Here is a 23,942-nt window from a genome sequence, read left to right on the forward strand (position 1 = left end):
GCATTCAATAGTTATACTTCAAACCACACAATAACAAATACAGCCAATACATTAAAACAGTTAATACAATTCCTAACAACTTTGGTAACAAAATACATAGCTCATTCGTCAAAAATGTGAGTTATCGTAAATTCCGGACTATAAGCCGCTACTTTTTCCCCAAACTTTCAACCCTGCGGCTTATTCAGTGATGCGGCCAATTTCTGTCATTTTTCTACCGGCCGCCAGCGGCGCTCGAGTACAAAATATGCCGAGGAAGACTGCAACTTCTTGGCTTGACTAGCGGCGAGAAATCTTTCACTAAAACTGGCCGCATGCGAAAGGCAACTTTTTCGCAAGTCTGCCAGTGGATCCTGACAGCCTAGGGCAACATAAAAAAATCCACTATCACCAACGGCACAGAATCTGGAGTGCATGGGAGCGTGGGACGACGTCTATATGACAACCTTTCTTTGCGACACTGAGGAAGCCGACTTTGATGGCTTCAGTTCTAAGGAGGAGGATGAGGACGGTTTACCGTGATTTTTACAAGTATGGTATGTTTTTTTAACAGACCGTTTACTGTGTTGCCAGCGTGTTGCTACCATTAACTGCTCGGATGAAAGTTATATTATTGTTATTATTAAAGCTTTGAAAACTCTCTCGGTGTACCGTCTTTCTTTGTAAATATGTGTAACCATGTATAATATGTATTAGCAACTGTATATTTTTGTAATGTTATCATTATCCGTTTATTTTGCCGGATGTGATTTTTTGGACTGTGTACTTAAAATGAAGGATTTTCAGTTACAATCGCGGTACTTAAAGTCGGGTCCGGGTTAATTTTGTGTTTGTGTAACATTTTTTTAACGTGGGCGCATGCGGCTTATATACAGGTGCGGCTTGTGTAAGCACAAAATCGGTTTTCCTCTAAAAATGTGGTGGGTGCGGCTTATAATCAGGTGCGCTCTACAGTCCGGAATTTACGGTAGTTGCAAAAAATGTTGTACTACAAATTATCAATGAAATTGTGCTGAATAATATTGCATGCCACCCTTTTTTAAGTATGTCTATTTAATACATTGCAGTAACACATGTAGACAGATAATCTTATATAGATATATATATTCATTAATATTATTATTAATTTTCCAGTGTTGGGAGTAAGATATTTTTCTCAGTAACGAGTACTGTTACATGTCATAGATACAATTTTGTAACGCAATTGTCTTTACAAGAAGGTGTGTTACTCCACTCCCTTTTAAAAGTATACGAAGTACAAATTGTTCTGTTCTATGATGATTCCTTCTCCGCCAATCAAGTAATATACAGTCAACGAGATCAAAGCCAGCAGAGAAGCTTACCACGTGTGACTCATTAATTTGCAGCAACTGTAATAAAAACCTCATCATCCAGTCCAGCGTGAATGTGGATCTTTGATGGGACAGGTACGCCGCGGTTACACTTATACAGGAACAATGTGAGCACAAAATATACAGTAAAATACTGCTGAGTTTTCTGTATTTTATATCTGTTTAATTATTTTTGCACTCTACCGTCCTGGGGGAAAAAAAACATCTTGGACATTAACCAGAAATCGAAAAGGAAATATTTGAGTGTTCTTTTTTTGACAAAATGGATATGGAGTGTCTTAACTGTTAGTTTGCAAGATTTCACAAGCCAAAAATTACAAAGGGTTAATTGCTTCCACATTTTTGGTTTAAGAGGTGCGGCTTCAATGCGAGTATACGCGATAATTTGTCACGAGATAGTTACTTTCAGAGTAACTCGCTACTTTTGGGTGTCAGTAATCTAGAAGGTAAAGTAATACATTTTAAAATGAGGTAGCTAGCAACTGTAAGTACAGTGGAACCTCGGTTTTCGAACGTCTCTCAGTTCGAACAAATCAAAAATATGAGAAATTCTTGCTTCGCTGTTCGGTCAAAAAATCGGAGTTCGAACGCCGGTAATGCGTGAGTGCGTACGCTGAGGTGCGATACTGAGCTGCGTTCGGGTGTTTTAGCCCCTAATTATGCCTCTGAAGAAAGTCAGTGCAAGCAGCAAAGTTGCTACGGGTGAAAAAAGAAAAGTAGTGCGTACAACAATTGCATTTAAGAAAGAAATAATAGCAAAATATGAAGGAGGTGTGCGAGTGTCTGATCTTGCTAGGGAATACCCCACCGTCCACCTGTGCCTTCTGCTGACCACCACAAAGGTAAGAAATCCTATGCATAATTATTTTCTTTATCCTTTTATTTTTATACGTTTGTGTTAGCGTAATCTTTCGTACGGAAGATTACGATAACGCGAACGTACGATTAGCCTGGGTTAGCTTTAAGTTTACGTTCAACATTCAGGGTGTTGGAACGGAGCCCAACATTGAGGGTGTTGGAACGGAGCCCGCTTTCCAATGAACCGCTCACCACTTGTTGTGGAGACCCGGGTGCTAAATGACTTGTAAACGACCTGATTTTTAAATTTTTACACGTTCATGTTAGCGTAATCTTTCGTACGGAAGATTACGATAACGCGATCGTACGATTAGCCTGGGTTAGCTTTATGTTTACGTTAAACATTCAAGGTAAACATTCAGGGTGTTGGAACGGATTAAAACAATTTACATTATTTTTAATGGGAAAAATGATTTCGGTGATCAAACAAATCGGTTTTCGTACAGGGTTCTGGAACGGATTACGGTCGAGAACCGAGGTTCCACTGTACTTACATATTTTTCAGTAACGCTCCCAACACCGTTCATCTCTTTAGAATACATAAAGTGTTGGTGTTATACGCCATGTACTGTTTTCCATCTTATGCCGTCGCTCCCTGAAGAACACGACTCATTTCCTCACACTCGGCACTCATTCATTTATTTCATTATTTACTATTTTTAGCTCTCCGACCGTCTCTCGCTCTTTTTCTCTCAAGCACTTACATAGACGCGCACCAGTTACATAATGTACGCATGCTGCGTAAATGCACACACATCATAACAGGGAGGAGGCGCAATGCAAAATTCTCCCATCATGCTTCAGAAAAGATTATTCTAGATTCCTGACACAGGGAATGTCAAACACGTGACAGACAGCAGTGTTAGTTTTACCTCTGAAAAGTGATGAGTCCCGGGGACTCGCATGCTCAAAAATCTATGGGTCCCAACAGAGATTTACGGGTCCCCAAAATTTTGTGTTATCGGGGTTGAAATTGTAAATCGGCGACAAATATATACCGTACTTTCCGCACTATAAGGCGCACCCCCAAAAAAATAGTTTTTGGTCCTATATTTTCCATACATAAGGCGCACCGGATGATAAGGCGCTACAATGGGCTCCAGCACCCCCGCGACCCTACTGAGGATAAGCGGTGCAGCTAATGAGATGAGATGAGATTAGATAATTTTTGTCGACAACGATGGATAAGCGTTGGAGTCCTTAAAACTAAAAGCAAATAAATCGTGACTAAATATGGGCAGTGACATATTTCAATCGAACTCATGGGCTTTTTTCTCAATGGAATCGCAAGTTACCTGATTTGCTGGTTGGCCTCACTGCGTATCTTGAGGACCTCCTTGCCTTTGAGCTCTAGCTCCTTGGTGAGGCTGCTGATGTTCTCATTGAGTGTGTGGATTTGGTGATCCAACTGAGCAATGTGCTTCTTCCTCCGTGTGACTTCTTCCTGCAGCTCGGCCATGCGACCCAGAAACTCGCGTTCCTGACAGGAAAAGAGAGGCAGGTGAGTTGCCATGGCCACACAGAGAGTCTGGTTAGGAAATTTCTGTCAATTGGGAGTCTGAAAAAACGGATTCCCGCTGTAGCACAGTTTACTTTGCATGGTTTCGCTACTTCGTGGATAAAATGTGGTTAGTGATTAGATATTACATTTGTTCCTTCGTTCACTTTGGGCAGTGAGCAGGGGCGACACACGTCACAGTAATTTGATTATTTTCTGGAAATGTAGCAAAACAAATATCCAAATTAAAAACAAAGAAAAAAAAACATTCTAACATCCCTGACCCACACCTGTTTTTGCTCCCGTCTGTTCCCCTGGCTTCCACCCGTTTTTTGATCCTGACCACGTCTCCTCTCCTCTCCTGGCTTTCAACTCGTTTCTGATCCCGACCACGTTTTTTGCTCTCGTGTCCCGGCTACTGACCCGTTTTTCCGTTCCTGACATCGCCATCGCTCCCCATTGAAGTCCCACATCCGCATTCAGAGCGACCTGCTTCCCTGACCAGCGATCACCGGATCGTGGGTGCAACCCTTTCCTTTATTCCAATAAAACTGAGAAAAACGTAATGCAAGTGGGTCCTGTCTCTGTTCTGGTCCTGACACTACATAAATATATATATATCATTGTATATTTTGATACGATTGACTTTTTGTAAAATAGAACATTTCTTATTTATGTTATTTTTACTCTTTACTTTGCAATTCTCCTTTGGGTACCACGTTGGAGAACCCTGCACTACACGATACAGCGACATCTAGTGGTGAAATATTGCACAGTGTCCCTTTAATACGATATGTTTGGGATGGAATTAAACAAGACGAATCATGCTAATGAGATGTTGACTTCCCAAGCAGATGTCCTGCCAGATGACGCATCCGCTAGCTGAATCGGGACCTCGATTTCTTCCCTTTTTCATCCATCAAAAAAATTCAAGAGCAGATTTCTTCTTCTGTCCAACTCTTTCCCTCCTCATTATTTTAATGTTTCTCAACAGAAGAAAATGATTCATAAATTATGCATCCAATGAGGACAGATGAGGGTGTCTCACTGTGCTGGAAATAGAGTTAAACTCCGTGTCCGATTCGTTCGCTAAATAATGTCATCCGATGTAAAAACTGTATTTTGTTGTTGTGTGTGCGTGTAGGCCCTTTTTTCCCCAAACGCTTTTAAATATCCAAGAACGCCAACGCTGTGATGACAAAAAAAACCAAGCATGCTATTTACGAGATGCGTGCTCATAATCAGGAAGCAAGGAATTCTCTCATGTATGCAGGCAGGATAAAGAGCCCAGAGGCCAATTTAGCACATTTATGCAAACTCAATTTTCCCAATTAGAACTGCAAAAACAAAAAACACATAGAGTGAAGATAATAAGTATTTGAACACCCTGCCGTTTTGCTATTTCTCCCATTTAGAAATCATGGAGGAGACGGAAATTTTCATTGTAGTTGCATGTCCACTATGAGCAATGTTCCCTCTAAGCAGCGTGTGTGCGCACTACCCAGAGATTTTCCGCGCACAAGAAAATCTAGCCAGCTCACAAAACTCAGGTCTCGAAATTGCTAATTAAAAAGCTAGTTAAGTCAAAGTTACAGTGCATGAAGGTAAAAATAAAAGGGTTCCCCTGACATTGTGTTCTAAATGCGGTATTTGGAAGTCAAGGTCGAAGTAGAACGAAGTTGAGTAAAGTCAGTAGAGTTTTTCGAGAACCGGCTTCTTCGGCTCGGCTCACTAAAAGGAACCGGCTCTTTCGGGTCCTAAACGGCTCTTCAGGTTGTTTTTTCTTCTTTCATCCCTATATGACCAAATATTATGTAAAATTATGCACAAAATGACTTAAAGGAGGGGGGAATAGAACAAAAAAGAAAAAAAATACCAAAATGAAAAAGTAGTGAAAAGCTGAGATAAAAAGAAACAAAAGGAAAAGAAAAAAGGACAAATTCAGAAAAAAGCCAGAAAAATGAAAAGAAAGAAACAAAGGAAAAAAGTAAGTAGAGAACAAAAACAAAAAGGAACAGCTAGGAAAAAAATAAACACAATGAATTTCTTTAAAGGAAATAAAAAAAATTGAAAAAAAAAAAACGGGAAAAAGAAGAAAAAGTTTGTGTTGCATTCAAATAATTTCCAATTATACCAAGTCAATCTTGTTGCCAACATTGTACGTCCACAAAAAACACACAAAAATGTGATTAAATACAGTTGTGTATCCTACTACTAATGAATTAGTTGCCACACTTGGGATTGCTGTTGCTCACTGTTGTTTCAAGCGTTGCTCAACGACTTTGTGTGAACGGTCAGACCCGTGGAAAATTAGAGGGAACATTGACTATGAGAGAGATAAACTAAGAAGAAAAATCCAGAAATCACAATGCATGATTTTTTTAACTATTCATTTGTGTGATACTGCTGCCAATAAGTATTTGGACACCTGTGTATCACCTAGAATTCTGACCCTAAGAAGTCCACCTGCACTCCATGTGTCATCCTAAAACTGATGCATCTGTTTGAGGTTGTTGGCTGCATAAAGATACCTGTCCACCCCATCCAATCGAAAGACTTTAACTTGTAACATGGCGAGGATCAAAGAGCTGTCCAAAGACACCAGAGACAAAATTGTACACCTCCACAAGGCTGGAAAGGGCTATGGAGCAATTGCCACGCAGCTTGGTGAAAAAAGGTCCACTGTTGGAGCGATCGTTAGAAAATGGAAGACGCTAAATATGACGGTCAATCTCGATCGGAGTGGATCCCAATGAAAGATATCACCTCTGGCATCTTTGTCTTTTCACCTGTCCCATTCGCTGTGACGTGTAGGGGTCCATACAAAGCAATGCCAGCTGCCGTTAATCAATAGGGAAGACGAAATGTAATGGTAAAGCGGAGATTCAATAAAGAGAAAGCCACGAGGGACCTGTGTCAGCGTCATTTTTAAGATGGCTTGTGTTATTTTTTCCATTTAATACGAGGTCTATGGTCAGACTGCTGAGAAACATTGCAACAATTCCAAGCATTTACATTCACTTTTCAAAACTCTAAAAATACTACATTAAAATTCAATTATTTTCAAGGATTTCCCGCACCCGTAGCTATTAACGCATGTTATTTACAAAGACGTGTGCTCATTAAAGGGAAGCGTGGAATTCTCACATGCATGCAGGCAGGGTAAGTACCCAGAGGCCAATTTAGCACATTTATGCAAACACCAATTCTCCAATTAGAGTGCAAAAAACAAAGGACATATACACAACAACAACAAAAATCTAAAATAATATTACGGACATTAAACGCAGCACTTGGAACGGAAGGGTTGTACCTGGAGGCGGGTTTTCTCCACCGTTTTTTCCAGTTCTTTCTTGGCAGCTGCCACTTCCTGTTGGTGGTTTTGCCGTAAATGCTCGATGGCTGATGCGTGGATGTGATTCAGTTCTGATCGAAGGGACGCTGTAGACAAATAAATTAGCAATTGATTTTTCTTTTAAAGGAGCAGTATATAATTTAGAACGTTGTTACTCTCCGCCGCCATCTCCTGGCTTAAAGTCATGATCGCAGCCTCTATTCGTGATGCGCGTGCAAGTACGTGCATTTTTTTAGACGCGCTAGAATAAATACTTCTTTTTTCATCTTTCTTGGGGTTTGGGTTGGTGTTTTGACTCTAGTAGAAGCAGGCCTTTTCTTACTTCCACCATTTTCATGCTACACTGACAAATAGAAATAAAAGACGAGCGTGATGTTCTAGCCCTCCCTCTGACCCCATTCCTTGAACCTAATGTCTCAAACAGCTCTAAAACAGTCAAATGAAAGCAGATATGTAAAGGCTCTTTGAACTCAGTTGAGAATCCTTAACACATATTCAATGGAGGAAATAAGTACTTTCAACTGTTTAAAGACACCTCAAATGACACATCCAACCTTTATTTTTAACCCAAAAGATACCAAGATATGGAGGATCAATCCTGCTATATGTAGAAATAAATATACAAATAAATAAATACCTAAAAGTAGTTGTCACATAAATAAATAAAAACATAAATAAATCCCAAACATGTATGGCAATTTTATGCAGTTTTTCATTTTTTTTGTCCTGCAGTTTTTTGAAAGTGTTCCACTTGTTGACAACATCTTCTGGCTTAAATCCTTGTTGCAGCCTCTGTCGAGCCGCTTGTGTGGCGCGTGCAAATACCTGCATTTCTTAGACATGCTCGAATAGACTTCCTTTTTCATCTTTTTGAGGGTTTGGGTAGGCCTTTAGACTGAAACAGCACCTTTCTTACTTTCACCATTTTCATGCTACGCTAACAGAAAACCGTGAGCACAAGCATGAAATCCTCTCAACAGCCCCCTTCTTTTTCTTTCTGCTTGCTAATGTGCTGCGAGTCCTAAACAGCTCTGACAAAAGTAAAATAAAAACAGATAGGCGCGGTGGGAAAAAATTTATATTCTTTAAACTCAGTTGGTCATCGTTCAAACATACTCAATAGAGAATATATTTCAACTTTTTAAGGACGCCTCAAATGACGCACCCCACCCTTAAAGGGACATTACGTATCCTTTAGCGCTTCCTAGTGGTACAAAAAAATAAAACTTAATTCATTAAACAATATTGATTTAGGGGCGGCAGTAGATCAGGAGGTAGAGCGCTCGTCTTGGGATCAAGGGATCCCAGTTCGAATCCCGGCTCGTCCGTGTTACATGTCGAAGTGTCCTTGGGTAAGACACTGAACCCCTAATACCCCCAAAAAGCAGGTTAGCGCCTTACATGGCTGCAAGGCCGCTATTGGGAAAATGTGGAGCACATTGTAAAGCGCTTTGGGAAGTCATTGACTTGAAAAGCGCTATATAAATGCAGATCATTTCATTTCATTGATTTGAATAATAAGCAAAAATGCACGAACTATCATGATCTGCATTTTTATATAGCGCTTTTCAAGTCAAGACTTCCCAAAGCGCTTTACAATGTGCTTCACATTTTCCCAATAGCGGCCGTGCAGCCATGTAAGGCGCAAACCTGCTTATTGGGGGCATGAGGGGTTCAGTGTCTTGCCCAAGGACACTTTGACATGTAACACGGAGGAGCTGGGATTCGAACATCATGCTGACAGGATTGTCTGCCATCTTGATCCAACAGTGGCCCCAAAAAACAAAAACCCTGTAAAGGACTGGGCAAAGAAATAAGAAGAAAAATGGTGCGGTTTGGTCACTTTGTGTCTCCGTAGTTTTGTAGGTTTGTAGCACTCGTTTTGGTTGCAAGACATAGTAACATTTAGTAGTTCAATATTACACAGTCATTTAAACTTGATCATTTTTTACATTGGCCAAGTTAAAGAAAGTAATGGCAATTTGCAAAAACTCCCTGCAAAGTGGAAGCGGAGTGCAGGACAATAAAAAATAAATGGTGGTAGTGAGACTGATGGCCCTTTTGGAACTGCCCTTTGCCAGATCGTTGTTTACCCTTGTTGAAAACCTGGTAAATGGCTAGTCTGTAGTTTTGCCTGCATTTGAGCCTGTTTTGTTTTGTTTTTGGTCCGTTTGTGTGTTGGACAACTTTTCTTTCTCAATTAAAGTGACGGATCGTCTACGCAAACGAGTTCCAACTTCCTGCTTCCCGAAGTTCCAGTGGGGTACGCAAGCGTGAAGGTTAATGGAGGGACATTCATCAGCGCTGCCACTTCCTGTCCAACGAACAACCTGGTAGTTTTTATACGAGTGGGCGAAGCTCCAGAGCCAACAGTTGGCAAGTTTTTGCGCTCATTTAAGGTTTTTACCCAGCATGGCCTTCCCCTCGTCCTCCAGCTCGAAGCGAAGCGTCTGCAGCTCCTGCTCCGACTGCTGCTTGAGGGTCTCCACGCTGTGCCGGTGGGCTTCTCGCAGCGACTGGAGCTCGGTATGGTGCTGCTGACGGAGGCGCTCTTCCAACTCCTGGGGGAGAGTGCACAAGACCGAGATAAAGGATTAAGCTGAGATATGTTTATTATCTTGGCTAAATTTAGCCTCAAGTCAGTTGCATGAAAGGAGGTTAAATTTAGCTCGGCTCATGTATTATGGTGATTTATTCTCTACAGCTCAAACTAATTTTCACCGAGGGCTAATTCTGTCATGATTATTGATGTGAACCACCTGTGCCCGCTCCTTTGGCGCCAACTGCCTTGGACTCTGATTAGAGCTAAGATTCATGGCCCGAGCCCGAACCCGAACCCGAACCCGAGGCAATTTCGGGCCGGGTCGGGCCTGAAATGTCAGTCATACGGTCGGGTCGGGTCGGGTTCGGTCCTGCTTTTTTTTTTTTTTTTTTTTTTTTTTTTAAATTAATTAATAATTATAAATATATGTTCATTAAAAATATATACTTAAACTATGTATGGATACTAGACCAAGGAATACTTGTTATAAAATAAATAATTTGGATAAAACGGAGAAGGAGCTGTAATTGCTTTTAACGGAGCCAGAGCATGCTCTGTGCACGTGACGTGACGTGAATGCTGTCCTCTTAATAATCTTCCCCTCCGCAAATTCGCGTGATTTTGGCCTGGTATCCCCGATATGGAGTCGGACCAACAAGAAGTTAAGGATAAACTCAAGAGAGGAGAACTGACGAGGAAAACGCACTCTGGTAAGAGTTTTAATAAGCGTTTTATATAGAATACGATCGCTTTTGTCGGAAGTGTACATTGACGTTGGTGACATTTTCATCCGCGTTAAAAAACGCAATTTGCAGAATAAAATCACGCTTTATTGTTTAAATAAACGCGTTATATAGACTAGGATCTCCCAATTATTATAATTAGCTCGCTTTATTGTTTTAATAAGCGTTTTATATAGAATACGATCAGGGGGGGGGGGGGATTTGCATAGGAGTCGGAAAAGGGCACAACACGTCAACACCCCCTCAATGATAGTGCCGCGCTAAAATCTTAAGGACGTACTACTACTGCTGCTGTGGATTATGGCCCAATGATCAAGTCGTCAAAATGACGGACGCCCTTAAATGTTTTCGCTACCTCAAAAAATGATGTAAATGTTTATACAGTTTTATTTAACTTAGGCCTAGATGTTGTAACAAAAGGCAGAGTTTAATTTGTTATCATAAATCACCCCTCCTTATAAATAAAATATGTAATTTCGGGCCCCCTCGGGCCGGGCCAGCAAATCCAGTTAATTAGTCGGGCTCGGTCCGGGTCGGGTTTAATACCCCCCGGGCCTGCGTCGGGCTCGGGTGCTTTTTTTGGGCCCGATCTTACCTCTAACTCTGATTGGCTCCCTGTCCCTATTTGAACCCACTCTTTTCTGTCACCTGTTGTCAGTCCGTCTGCAAACCTCAGTTTACACTAGGCAAGCCTTTTTGCGACCCTGACACCCACCTGTTTTTCGCTCCTGTCTGTTCCCCGGCTTTGACCCGTTTTTGATCCTGACCACGTCTACTCTCCTCTTACAACTCGTTTCCGACCACGTTTTTGATCTCCTGTCCTGGCTACAGTCCCGTTTTTTTCCGTTCCCAACATCGCTCGCCACGGCGTCCCACTTTCGCGTTCAGAGCGGCCTGCTTCCCGCGCCCAGCGATCACCGGGTCCTGGGTGCAACTCTTTCCTTTCTTCCAATAAAACTGAGAGAAACGTAACGCAAGTGGGTCTTGTCTCCGTTCTGGTCCTGACATTTGCAAGTTTTTGGGAACAAAATAGGAATCAGTATTGTGTTTAAAACATGCAATTATTCCTAAAAAAACGAATGTATTAAATATACTAAAACATAATGTAACGCAAGTGGGTCCTGTCTCCGTTCTGGTCTTGACAAATTCAGCATTATAGCTGTCCTCAAAGTGCCTGATGTAACTTATAAATGTAACTAAATGTGATTGCTGTGTAAAATAAATGATCTAAATTACATACATTGATACCTCTATATATGAGCTACTTGAGATACGAAAATTCAAGCTATGAGATTTCTTTTAAGCAAATATTTTGCCCCACATTCAGGTAAAAATCCAGGTCACAAGACTTTTGAGGGGTTTCCAGCAGACCCGGGGCTTTAAAATGATTTCATTATCATCTTATCTACATTATTACTGTTTTATAACTATTTGAATGGGCTGATCAGGAAGAAGTGTTTCATAGCTATTAAGGGTTAACTTGGATGCTTTTGTGAGGCCGTTAAAAAAAATTACTGTTTGTTATTTTGTGACGGGAAAATTTGCTCAAGATACGAGCAATTCTAAATTTGAACAGAATCTGGGGGCGAATTAATGTTGTGTATAGAAAATAACAAAATATTCTTAGATATTATTCTTTGTGTATACTATCTATCTACCCTGGTCAGATCCCTCGAGATGGGTGACCGACAGCAAGACACATACAAAAACAAAGAAATTAGAAAAAGGGAAAAGTAGCAAAAAACACCCACAAAGATTTTTGGCCCATGGCCAACCCAAATGCCCAAACAACATCTTTTGGTGCTCCACAAAAAGTTAATTTTAAACATTATAACCACAGCTGACAAATCGCTCAACATGCACAGTAATGCGATAGATATTGTCAAGCTGTTTGGATTTATTTTCGTTTTGTTTCTGTTGTACTAAAATGTTAATTCCCCTTGTAGAGATCAAAGAGATCAAAGCCAGCAGAGAAGCTAATGTTGTGACTCATTTCATTTGCAGATAAATTGTACCCGTTTTTATACTCATTAATGTTCTTATTTCTATTTTCTCATATATATAAAAAGGATGATGTTGGTTAGAATTCAGACTAAAGAAAAATATGTTGAATTCATTGTAAACGTTAAAAAAAAACACTATACGATCTCTTGGATGTAAAAATGTATTGTGATATTCTGAATGTATTTTATGTAAAATGAAAAGAAAGCTCTTTGATATGCTTTGGGCAGTTTACAGAGAGAGCTGCCAACGAGATCAAAGAGATCAAAGCCAGGAGAGAAGCTAATGTTGTGACTCATTTAATTTGCAGCAACTGTGATAAAAACCTCATCATCCAGTCCAGCGTGAATGTGGCTCTTTGGTGGGACAGGTACACCGCGGTTACATTGGACTTGTCATAGCTGCACTTTTTAATCCTGACTCGACGAACGTGCAACCGATTAAGCCAAATAACGCTGGCTTATTCAGTTAGCCTGGATTTCTTGATTTCATGCAACACTAAGAAGTAGAAAAAAACAATCAAAAAATAACTCAAGGCAAAGGTCCCTCATCCTGGAGCCAGCTCATAAACGCGTCTGTGGAATGAGAAGTGATTTAAAACCTCCGGATCTCCAGGGTGGAACCTTCTTACTCAGCAGTTCGCCCGCATTATGATCAGCTTCACTGGAGGCCTGCATTATATTCCCTCCTATACTCTGGCTGCCAGCCAAACACTTTGATTCAGGACGTCTTAAAACACAAACGCGAGAGAAAATTTGAAGAACCTCCAGCCGGCTCCTTTCATCAGGCCAAATGATCCCCGTCTGAGATGAGTGAGATGGAGGATGAAAACAATGTGATGGCTCCTCCTCACCTCGCCTAATGGAGTGTTTTTTTCCTTCTTTTCCGGGAGCACTGTGAATGCTTCGCAAACGCAGTCAGTTGTATTATTTCAAAAGGTATACCCACCAATGTTCCCTCTAAGCTGCGTGTGTCCGCAATTGCGCACTACCAAGAGCTTTACCGCGAACAAGAAAATCTAGCCGGCTCACAAAAATCAGAACTCGAAATTGCTAATTAAGAAGCGAATTAAGTCGAAGTTACAGTGCATGAAGGTAAAAATACTCGGGTTCCCCTGACGCTGTGTTCTAAATGCGGTATTTTGAAGTCAAAGTCGAAGTAGAACGAAGTCGAGTAAAGTTAATAGAGTTTTTCGAGAACCGGCTTCTTCGGCTCGGCTCACGAAAAAGAACCGGCTCTTTTGGGTCCTAAACAACTCTTCAGGTTGTTTTTGCTTCTTTCATCCCTACACGACCAAATATTATGTAAAATTATGCACAAAATGACTTAAAGGAAGGGGGAATAGAACAAAAAAGAAAAAATACCAAAATGAAAAAGTAGTGAAAAGCTGAGAAAAAAAGAAACAAAAGAGAATAAATAAGGAAAAATTCAGAAGCCAGAAAAAAAGAAAAGAAAGAAACAAAGAAAAAAAAGTAAATAGAGAACAAAAAGAAAAAAGTAACAGCTAGGAAAAAATAAACACGGATTTTTTTTAAAGGACTTAAAAAAAAATAGAAAAAAAACAGGGAAAAAGAAGAAAAAGTTTGTGTTGCATTCAAATAATTTCCAATTATACCAAGACAATCTTGTTGCCAACATTGTACTTCCACTAAAAAATGTGATTAAATACAGTTGTGTATCGTACTTCTAATGACTTAGTTGCCAGTTGGGGGCGGCAGTAGCTCAGGAGGTAGAGCGCTCGTCTTGGGATCAAGGGATCCCAGTTCGAATCCCGGCTCGTCCGTGTTACATGTCGAAGTGTCCTTGGGTAAGACACTGAACCCCTAATACCCCCAATAAGCAGGTTAGCGTCTTACATGGCTGCAATACAAGGCCGCTATTGGGAAATGTGGAGCACATTGTAAAGTGTTTGGGAAGTCTTCATGGACTTGAAAAACGCTATATAAATGCAGATCATTTCATTTCATTTCACACTTGGGATTGCTGTTGCTCACTGTTGTTTCAAGCGTTGCTCACCGACTTTGTGTGAACGCTCAGACCCGTGGAAAATTAGGGAGAGCATTGATTCCCACACAGAATTTTTTTCTTCCAGTAAAGCCAAGAACGTGCAATGTTTCTCCCCACAATTGTGCAAATAGGATGCAAAATATTCCACGTGCGGGGGTCTCGAGAAATGTAGTCCTGAAGTTGTCCCATCTGCTTGTTTGCTGTAGAGCTGTGAAGTCATTGAAGCAACCATCAACACAACATATGAGGCCAGCCCCGAAATAGACAACGATTACAGTGAACAGCGATTGCATACTGCTTATTTATACTTAAAAGTCGGCGATCGTGGCTGTGCATTTGGGTTTTTTGCCGCGTTTTTGTACGGCTAGCTCCTGGTTAGCGTCGGGTCTGCCGAGGGCTTTTCTGTTATGTCTGCTCCTGGTTGGCGCTCGTTATGTGGAACTGGAGTCGTCCAATTTCGTTGTCACAGCATATCCCATGTTGTAACAATGACAATAAAGGCATATTCTATTCTATTCTATTCTAGCTGCCCAGCGTGTGTTGTTTGGCCAGAAAGCCTGGCGTTAGCGCCGGTTTTGTCATGCCTCTTGGTTTATTCCTAGCCGTAGCTGTAGCTGATTTTTGTTGTTGGTTCCCTGGTTAGCCTGGCTGCTCACTGTGTGTTTTTTGATCGGTCTTCGCCAGGGTTGGGTAGGGTTACTTTAACTGGATTACTTTCAATTACTTTTGGATTACTCCAATACCAAATATGCTAATAAAAGACAAAAGAAACTAAATATGAATACAATGACTAAATTTTGTGCAGGCTTGGGGAGTAACGGAATACATGGAACGGCAAAAATGTTGTTGGCAAGCTGTTTGGAATTATTTTCATTTTGTTTCTGTCGCATTTTATGTTAGTTTCGCCGGAGATCAAAGAGATCAAAGCCAGGAGAGAAAGCTTACCGCGTGTTGTGAGTCATAATTTTATTCATATTTAGTTTTTTTGGTCTTTTATTGGCATATTTGGTATCGGAGTAATCCAAACGTAATTGAAAGTAATCCAGTTAAAGTAACCCTACCCAACCGTGGTCTTCGCCATGGTTTCGCCATGTTCCTTGGTTTGTTTATACCTGGCCGGCTTTGGTTTATCACCGTAGCCATTGCCACTTTTTTTGTTAGTTCTCAGTCACCCTGGCTTCTCACTGCATGTTTTTGGTCTGCCAAATCTGTGTTTTTCGGCAGAAGTTGCAGCTGCCGGTTAGCCCGCTGTTGACTCTCAGTGCTTGTTTTTCCCAGTTAGTCCCTTTTTGGTTGTTTGTCCTTTGTTCTACCATTACTGCATGCACCTGTGACACACCTCCTAAGCATTTTCCACAAAAACTACCAAAACTAGCACATAAAACAATATGGGGACTATTTTGCTAGGGTGCAGGTGTTTCTCCGATGAAGTCACATCTCAGGGTGACAAAGACCACAAATGCTGTCTTCAAAATGCATTATCATTATTATAATATATTGATTTGCATCTTCACAGGCATTATATCAGACATTCTTAGCAAGTAGAATTACTGAATCTGTAAGGGTTTATTGTATCCTAGTATTCACCTGTACGTATTAGCCTTTTTATATATTCTTTCCAATAAAATATCAGCATCAGCATTGTTTAATAAATAGGTGCTACTTTGAGCTAGTTTTTAAACCTGTTAGCTGGAAAAAGACACCCGTCCACCCCATCCAATCGGTAAGACTTTAACTTGTAACATGGCGATGTCCAAAGAGCTGTCCAAAGACACCAGAGACAAAATTACTGGAAAGGGCAATTGCCAAGCAGCAGGGTGAAAAAAGGTCCACTGTTGGAGCAATTGTTAGAAAAAGGAAGAAGCTTAACATGACGGTCAATCTCAATCGGAGTGGAGCCCCATGCAAGATATCACCTCGTGGGGTCCCAATGATTCTAAGAAAGGTGAGGAATCAGCCCGGAACTACACGACTAGAGTTGGTCAATAACCTGAAAAGAGCTAGGACCACCGTTTCCAAGGTTACTGTAGGTAATCCACTAAGACGTCATGGTTTGAAATCAAGCATGGCACGAAAGGTTCCCCTGCTTAAATCAGCACATGTCAAGGCCTGTCTTGAATTTGTATATGGCCATTTGGATAATACAGAGGAGTCTAGGGAGAAGGTTTTGTGGTCAGATGAGACCAAAATAGAACTTTTGGGTCATAATTCCACTAAGCGTGTTTGGAGGAAGAAGAAAATGAAATGAAATGAAATGATCTGAAATGATCTGCATTTATATAGCGCTTTTCAAGTCAATGACTTCCCAAAGCGCTTTACAGTGTGCTTCACATTTCCCAATAGTGGCCTTGTATTGCAGCCATGTAAGACGCTAACCTGCTTATTGGGGGTATTAGGGGTTCAGTGTCTTACCCAAGGACACTTCGACATGTAACATGGACAAGTCGGGATTCGAACTGGGATCCCTTGATCCCAAGACGAGCGCTCTACCTTCTGAGCTACTGCGATAAGAATTAAGAGTACAATCTACCTACTCTGAAGCATGGGGGTGGTAGCATCATGCTTTGGGGGTGTGTTTCTGCACATGGGAGAGGACGAGTGCTCTGCATTAAAGAGAGGATAACTGGGGCCATGTATTGTGGGATTTTGGGGAACAACCACCTTCCCTCAGTCAGAGCATTGAAGATGTGTCGTGGCTGGGTCTTCCAACACGACAACGACCCGAAGCACACAGCCAGGAAAACCAAGGAGTGCCTCCGTAAGAAGCATATCAAGGTTTTAGATAGCCCAGCCAGTCTCTAGACCTGAACCCAATCGAAAAACTTTAGAGGGAGCTCAAACTCTGTGTTTTTCAGCGACAGCCCAGAAACCTGACTGATCTAGAGAAGATCTGTGTGGAGGAGTGGGCCAAGATGCCTTCTGCAATTTGTGCAAACCTGGTGAAAGATTACAGGAAGCGTTCGACCTCTGTAATAGCAAACAAAGGCTACTGCACCAAACAATAACATTCATTTTTCTCAGGTGTTCAAATACTTTACCCAGCTATATCACACAAATAAATCGTTAAAAAATCATGCATTGTGATTTCAGGATTTTAGTTTTTAGTTTATCTCTCTCACAGTGGACAGCACCTACGACACCTCCATGATTTCTTAGTGGGAGAAATAGCAAAATAGCAGGGTGTTCAAATCCTTATTTTCGGAGCTTAACGCAGCACTCAACTATCAATCCCCAGCAATAACGTGTCCTATCGCTTCCTATCTTGCCCGGCAACACAATTGTTTTTTTTTTCTCCATTGACTTTGTAATGCAATTCCACTTAATGATTATGACGCGAAGCGGGCAATTTAAAGTCTGTGTTTGTGGAAATGAGATTTGGAGTGTGGGAGGAAATAAGAAAGAAGGTGTTTATTTTCCGAACCCGTAATGACGTTTGCATAGAATAATGACTATAAATGCGTGTGTGACTCACTGCCAATTTTCCACCCGTAGAGAAGATGAATAAAAGGAATGACGCCTGTTCCCGACCGTAAGCTTTTACATGATTACAGCAGTTGATGAAAGATGATTCGAATGTGCCATTTTGTATTCTGGAACTCTGGGCGGGGGTGTTTTTTTCGACAACTCAATCGCAGATCTTAACCCCTTTAAGGTTCCTGTAAACAGGGATGTGATTGAGGTGAGGAGAAAAAGTCTGAAACCTAGCCGGGGGTTTGGGGGCCCAGGGCAGAGCCCAGTGGGGGGGGGGGGGGGGGGGGGGGCGGTGCCCCCCCCCCACAGCTCCTGGGTTTTAAGCAATTTACTTGTCCAAAACCATGCTTGAATTAATAATTTAACATCTTTAGAAGATTTCATCTCATCTCATTAGCCGTACCGCTTATCCTCATTAGGGTCGCGGGGGGGCTGGAGCCCATCCCAGCCATCTTGGGGCAGTGGGCAGGGGACACCCTGAACTGGTTGCCAGCCAATCGCAGGGCACACCGGGACAGACAACTCACTCGCTCATTCACACCTAGGGACAATTTGGACCGGCCAATTCACCTGAAATGCATGTCTTTGGAATGTGGGAGGAAACCGGAGTGCCCGGAGGAAACCCACGCAAGCACGGGGAGAACATACAAACTCCGCACAGGAAGTCTGGAGCTGGATTTGAACCCACGTAGGAGGTTCCCATGACAAGAACTGTGCCGCACAAGCGCTAACCACTGCGCCGCCGTGCTGCCCCTTTAGAAGATTTAAATAACAAAATAATTTGCCCACATACCTGATTTTTTTTGTAAATACTGCAACGTCAGTTCAAATGCAGTTCAGACCCTGCAGCTTGTGCAACGATGTGGCCAATTTATGCAATTTTTCTAACGGCCACCAGGGTGCGCCAGAGCAATAAAGGAAAGAGTGAGACAGTCTGATTTGTTTGCTACGCAAGTGAAAAAGTCGGAATTCCGACTGTAGTCGGAAAAATCACATACCTGTGTAAAATGTGCCTGAAATCTCAATCCAAGATATAATAATATAATAATAATATATTAATTTCCTTGTATTGTCATTCTGTGTAACAATGTACACAGAACGAAATGTCGATTGCACCTGACCCGTTGTAGCGAGCCGATGCAGCCGCAGCCAACAGAGGGCGCCGCCGACCACTTTTTAAGTCTTAGGAATGACTCGGCCGGGGCGCGAACCACCGACCTCCCAGTCTCAAAGCGGCGCCTTACCATCTAGGCTACTGAGCTGGTGTGTAAAATGTGCCTGAAATCACAATCCAAGATGTACCCAAAGTAAATTGTATGCTGTTCATGAACCGTTTGCAGAATATGGACAGTTTGGGTCTCTTTTGAAAAGTAAGACTTGACCCATAATTGAAATAATCCCTGCAAGTGCTACTTACATTGAGTACCGTATTTTCACGACTATAAGGCGCACCTAAAATGCTTCCTTTTTTTCAAAAGCTGACCATGCGCCTTATAATACAGTGCACCTTATATAAGGTTAAATAATGAGTCGCAAGGTCTCGCAACTAAGGCAAGTCCGCGGTGTATGCTGGGATATATATCCCGGCATTTCATTTCCTAACCAATGTGTCAATCATCATTTGAATCGGTCACTTTTGGCTAAAGTTTTAGCATTTACAGGCTCGCTTAGGTAAGTTAGGTTACTCTACGGACTGGAGAAAACATTTTTACTAGTTTGTTATTTGTAATCAGGAATTAATAGGGCTAAACAGACAGCAACAAGCAACGTCCATCGATGCAGATGCTTCTCGGTTGATTTTTTTCTTTTATTTGTCGGCATTTTTGCGTGTTTTGGAGTGTGTACATATTTTACACAGTTGAATTTACTACACGCACAGATTTAAGAGGACAATGGTTGCGTATTATTATTGAATGTGATGGCTGCAAGACGACTTTGGTGAGCTACACCGGCTTTATAATTTCTCAGTTTCTTGTTTCAGACTGTGATGAGTCCATTTTTAAATTTAATTCAATTCAAAGTGTTTATTATCATATGCACAGTTAAGAACCATGTTTCCATGCACAATGAAATTCTTGGTTTGCTGTCCACACAGTTGCCAGCGAAAAAGAAAATAGGAACTAAGAAATGGTTGCCACTTCTTGAATCCCAAGAGTTTAACCTTCCTAATGATACGTGGAATGACACATTCGAGTGATTGGTGACATCGTACGGACATGGTGTCTGAGAATCGTATTTGCCTCTTTGCAAACCGTCGGAATATTAAGGGGTTAATAAGTTTGACTGAACTATCTGATTGTTTTGTTGACTTTACCACTGTAGCGCCTTATAGTCCGGTGCGCCTTATGTATGGAAAATATATGACAAAAAGCTTTTTTGGGGGTACGCCTTATAACCCGGTGCGCCTTATAGTTGTGAAAATACGGTAATCTAAGTTGTAACACACAGAAATAGATATTTTTTGCATTCGAGCCTGAATATTTTTTTTTTGCAATCACAAGCCTGCAAAAGAGTGTAGGATGGTCATCTTAGCTGGAAAGCCATTGGGACTGTCATGTCCTGCACGGTTGTCATGGTGCCCAGCTGGCCCCGCCCCTTGACACCGGCTGACCTGCATTTTCCTGATTACTCCTATGGGTACTTAAACACGCCTTTTGGAACTGCCCTTTGCCAGATCACTGTTTACCCTTGTTGAAAACCTGTTCATGCCTGTTTGATACCTTTTTATTCTTGTTGTGCTTGTTGGACTTTGTTGCACTTCGGTGTAACATTCTGAGAGATTCCTGCAAGTTCTGTTTCATCCCGTTAAATGCCTAGTCTGTAGTTTTGCCTGCACTTGAGTCTGCTTTGTTTTGTTTTTGGTCCGTTTGTGTGTTGGACAACTTTTCTTTCTCAATTAAAGTGACAGATCGTCTACGCAAATGAGTTCCAACTTCCTGCTTCTCGTTCCGTTTCATGACAGGGACAATGGCATGAAGCCGTACCTTGTCCCAGGTCAAATTTGATCACAATAAGAAAAACTAAACATTGTTTTACACATTTTTCTAAAGGTATGTCAAAAGCTTTTTCAAAAGTTGCCCTTCAAGGTCAACCAGTTTACAGCCCTAAAACATCTGGTACCGTGTATTTTACTTCAGTCAATCTTTAGACATTGTGAAAGAGTTGTAAATGTTTGACTTCTCCTTCCAGAAGTTAATCCATGATTGTGCAAACTTGTGCATGATAATCACATGTAAAAATGAATCCCGGTTGCATTCAAGCACGTTTATTTTCGGTTCTGATTTGAAAACACGCCGTAAGATTTCATAAAATTATGTTTGGAATTTCATTGACTAATCAATGTGCTAATCAACATTTGAATTGGTCACCGAGAGTGGTGTCGATCAAAAGATCAGAGGCTAAAGGCCAGAATGGAAAAAAAATCTGACGATTCTGTTTATTTCTTAAGGGGAATTATGGAGAGGAACAAACTGATTACAACAAGGATCGTCAAAAGATGCAGGAATGCTTTTAGGCGGATTTTTATATTTTAATCTGTCGGCATTATTGTGTGGTTAGGAGTGAATATTTCACACGGTTGGATTCACTAGACCATCGTAAATGCTACCAGACCATGTCCCTGAATAATCGTTTAGTGAGTGGAAAATTACACCACTTTTGGGTGGAGTTATACCGGTTTTATAGTTTTGGGGTATCTTGTTTCAGACCGATGGAGAAGTTTCTGTGATGAGGACATTTTAAAATCATCATATATTGAATCCCATAAGTTTAAACTGTCCGATGAAATGTGCCATCAGTGACTGGTGACATGGTAAAGAGACGACTTTTTTATCAAAGTTTAACAAGACGAAGGGCCGTCATAACATTAAGGTGTTAAGCTCGAAATTTGGGTTGGGTCAGGCCTAAAATGTCATTCATTACGTTCGGGTTGGGCCGGGCTTCTCTCTCACTGCCTTTTTTTTTGTTATTATCATCACCCATGACTGTTCTTTTTTGTCCCACTGCTTGTCTCTCTCTCATAGTGCCACCCTATATTCTTAAGAACACACTTTTTCTCACAAGCAAAATGACGGTAGCTTTAATATTTTCCTGTAAACTCTTAAAAAAAAATCAGTCAATGATGAGAAATTGTCGGCTATTGTATCCCCTGCAGACACAGAAATATAAAAAATGTAAATGTTTACAGAGTCTTGTTTGACTTAGATTTCATAGCAAAAGACAGTGTTGGGCATGCAACCTTCCTCCAGAGGGCGCCAACCAGGGAGCAAGACACACCTAAGCCCAATTTCCACACACCTGTCCTTAATTATCCTTGGCCTTTATATTGAATGCTCGGACAGTACGCTGGGATAGGTCGGTTCTTTTGTATTCGGGTTTTTTGTTTGGACATTTGTTTGTTACTTTGTTCCACGCATGTGCATCTTCAGTTCCGGTTTGAGTTTTGTTTCTGGTTTGGATAATGTCAGGTTTGATTTTGTTTGAATTTTCGTTCGTGGTTTCGTTATTAAATACCATTCTTATTTTGAGCACCACTGCCACCTGTACGTACTTCCCTGCTTTTGGGTGCACCCGCAAAACGAAAGACAGGCTTTAATTTGTTATCATAGATTACCTCTCCTCCTCCCGAGTCCTCACCAATAAAATGTGAAATTTTGGGTTTTCCTTCAGTCCTGCATATGAAGTTAATGGGTCGGGATTTAATACCTGCGGACCTGGGTTGGGTGGGGCTGGATAATTTTTAAGACCCGATTTTACCTCTACTCTATATTGTCCAGTGTTCATTTTACCTGTAAAAAGTGATGGGTCCCAGGGACTCGCATGCTCAAAAATCTATGGGTCCCAACAGAGATCTATGGGTCCCCAAAATTTTGTGTTATCGTGGTTGAAATCGTAAATATGCGACAAATACATAATATAAATCTATATATTCATTCAGTTTTTGTTATTGTATAATGACTTATTTACCTGACTGCCCATTTTGCACATCTGGTTAGCTGCTCCTCTTGCACTCTTTGCACTACTGTATAATACTATACATAGCTATAAATTATTTAGCATATTATCAGTACTTCAATACTCTAACTCAGTATAACATTTATTTATATCTGTACATTCATGAAAACTGTGCGGGTCAGATGTATCGACATTTTGTTCTGTATACACGTGTACAAGAATGACAATAAAGTATATCTGAATCTCTCTCTGAGCTTTAATCATCACTGTTTATTGGTAATACTAATCAGTTATCACTTCAAGATTTTTCAGTTCACATCAATATTGTACATTATACAAAATATTATTGCTGAAATACTTATATTAATCTATATTTCCATTCAGTTTTAATTATCACAGTTAATTGGTAATACAAAGCAGTTATCACTTCAGATTTTTCAGTTCACAATATTCTACACTATACAAAATAAGATTGCTGAAATATTTATATATTCATGCAGTTTTAATCATCACAGTTAATTGGTTATACAAAGCAGTTATTACTTCAGATTTTTCAGTTCATATATTCTTCGTGGTTTGCTGTCCCGCCATAGTTGTATGCCTTCTCAAGGTCCAATCCATTATCATCCTTCTCATAGCGTAACCAGGAATATAATTTAGTCCATTTTGGCAGAAAAGTCATTTTCTTGCTAGTATTCTTTTGTTTATTTCCTTTCGTCGAATCATTCGCTTCAACACACGTGTTTTCCTTGCCTTCGCGGTCTTCTGAAGAATATCTCCGCCGTTTTTTCGTGCCGGAATTATTGCCGTTGTTACCACTTTCTGTGTTATGTTTCGACTTATTACCCGACACTGAAGAAATTACCAATATTTTGTTGATTTGCACCTAATACCAACTGTTTTTTCGGAGGCATACTTCTCTTTCACTCGACAACCGCCAAAACAATGACGTCATCTCGAAGCAACGAGATCTCGTTTGCCGAGATCGGCGCGAGATCAAAACAACAATGGCGGATCTGCCTGACGAAAAGTTTGGAGTGCGGTAAATCTTTGATAAAAAAAAAAAAAGTAATCGGGTAATAATGACAATTTTGTGTCAAAAACGTTGCGTCCCAGGGACGCACGTTGATTTGAGACTATGCGTCCCCAGCAAAAATGATGC

General features: G+C 40.9%; 1 protein-coding gene across 2 annotated transcripts in view; it reads right to left on the reverse strand.

Moving 5' to 3' along the window:
* Positions 1–23,942, reverse strand: part of fam184ab (family with sequence similarity 184 member Ab) — a 113,438-nt gene that overhangs the window by 25,619 nt on the left and 63,877 nt on the right. For both annotated transcript variants that reach the window (XM_088324846.1, XM_088324845.1), the window contains exons 15-17: positions 9,471–9,624; positions 7,022–7,149; positions 3,506–3,690 (exon numbers count right to left, since the gene is read on the reverse strand). In XM_088324846.1, the coding sequence (XP_088180972.1) occupies positions 3,506–3,690; positions 7,022–7,149; positions 9,471–9,624 (467 nt within the window). The remainder of the gene's footprint in view (positions 1–3,505; positions 3,691–7,021; positions 7,150–9,470; positions 9,625–23,942) is intronic.

Source organism: Urocampus carinirostris, chromosome 20, assembly GCF_059441175.1.
Source record: "Urocampus carinirostris isolate Australia breed hairy pipefish chromosome 20, RoL_Ucar_1.0, whole genome shotgun sequence".
NCBI lineage: Eukaryota > Metazoa > Chordata > Actinopteri > Syngnathiformes > Syngnathidae > Urocampus > Urocampus carinirostris.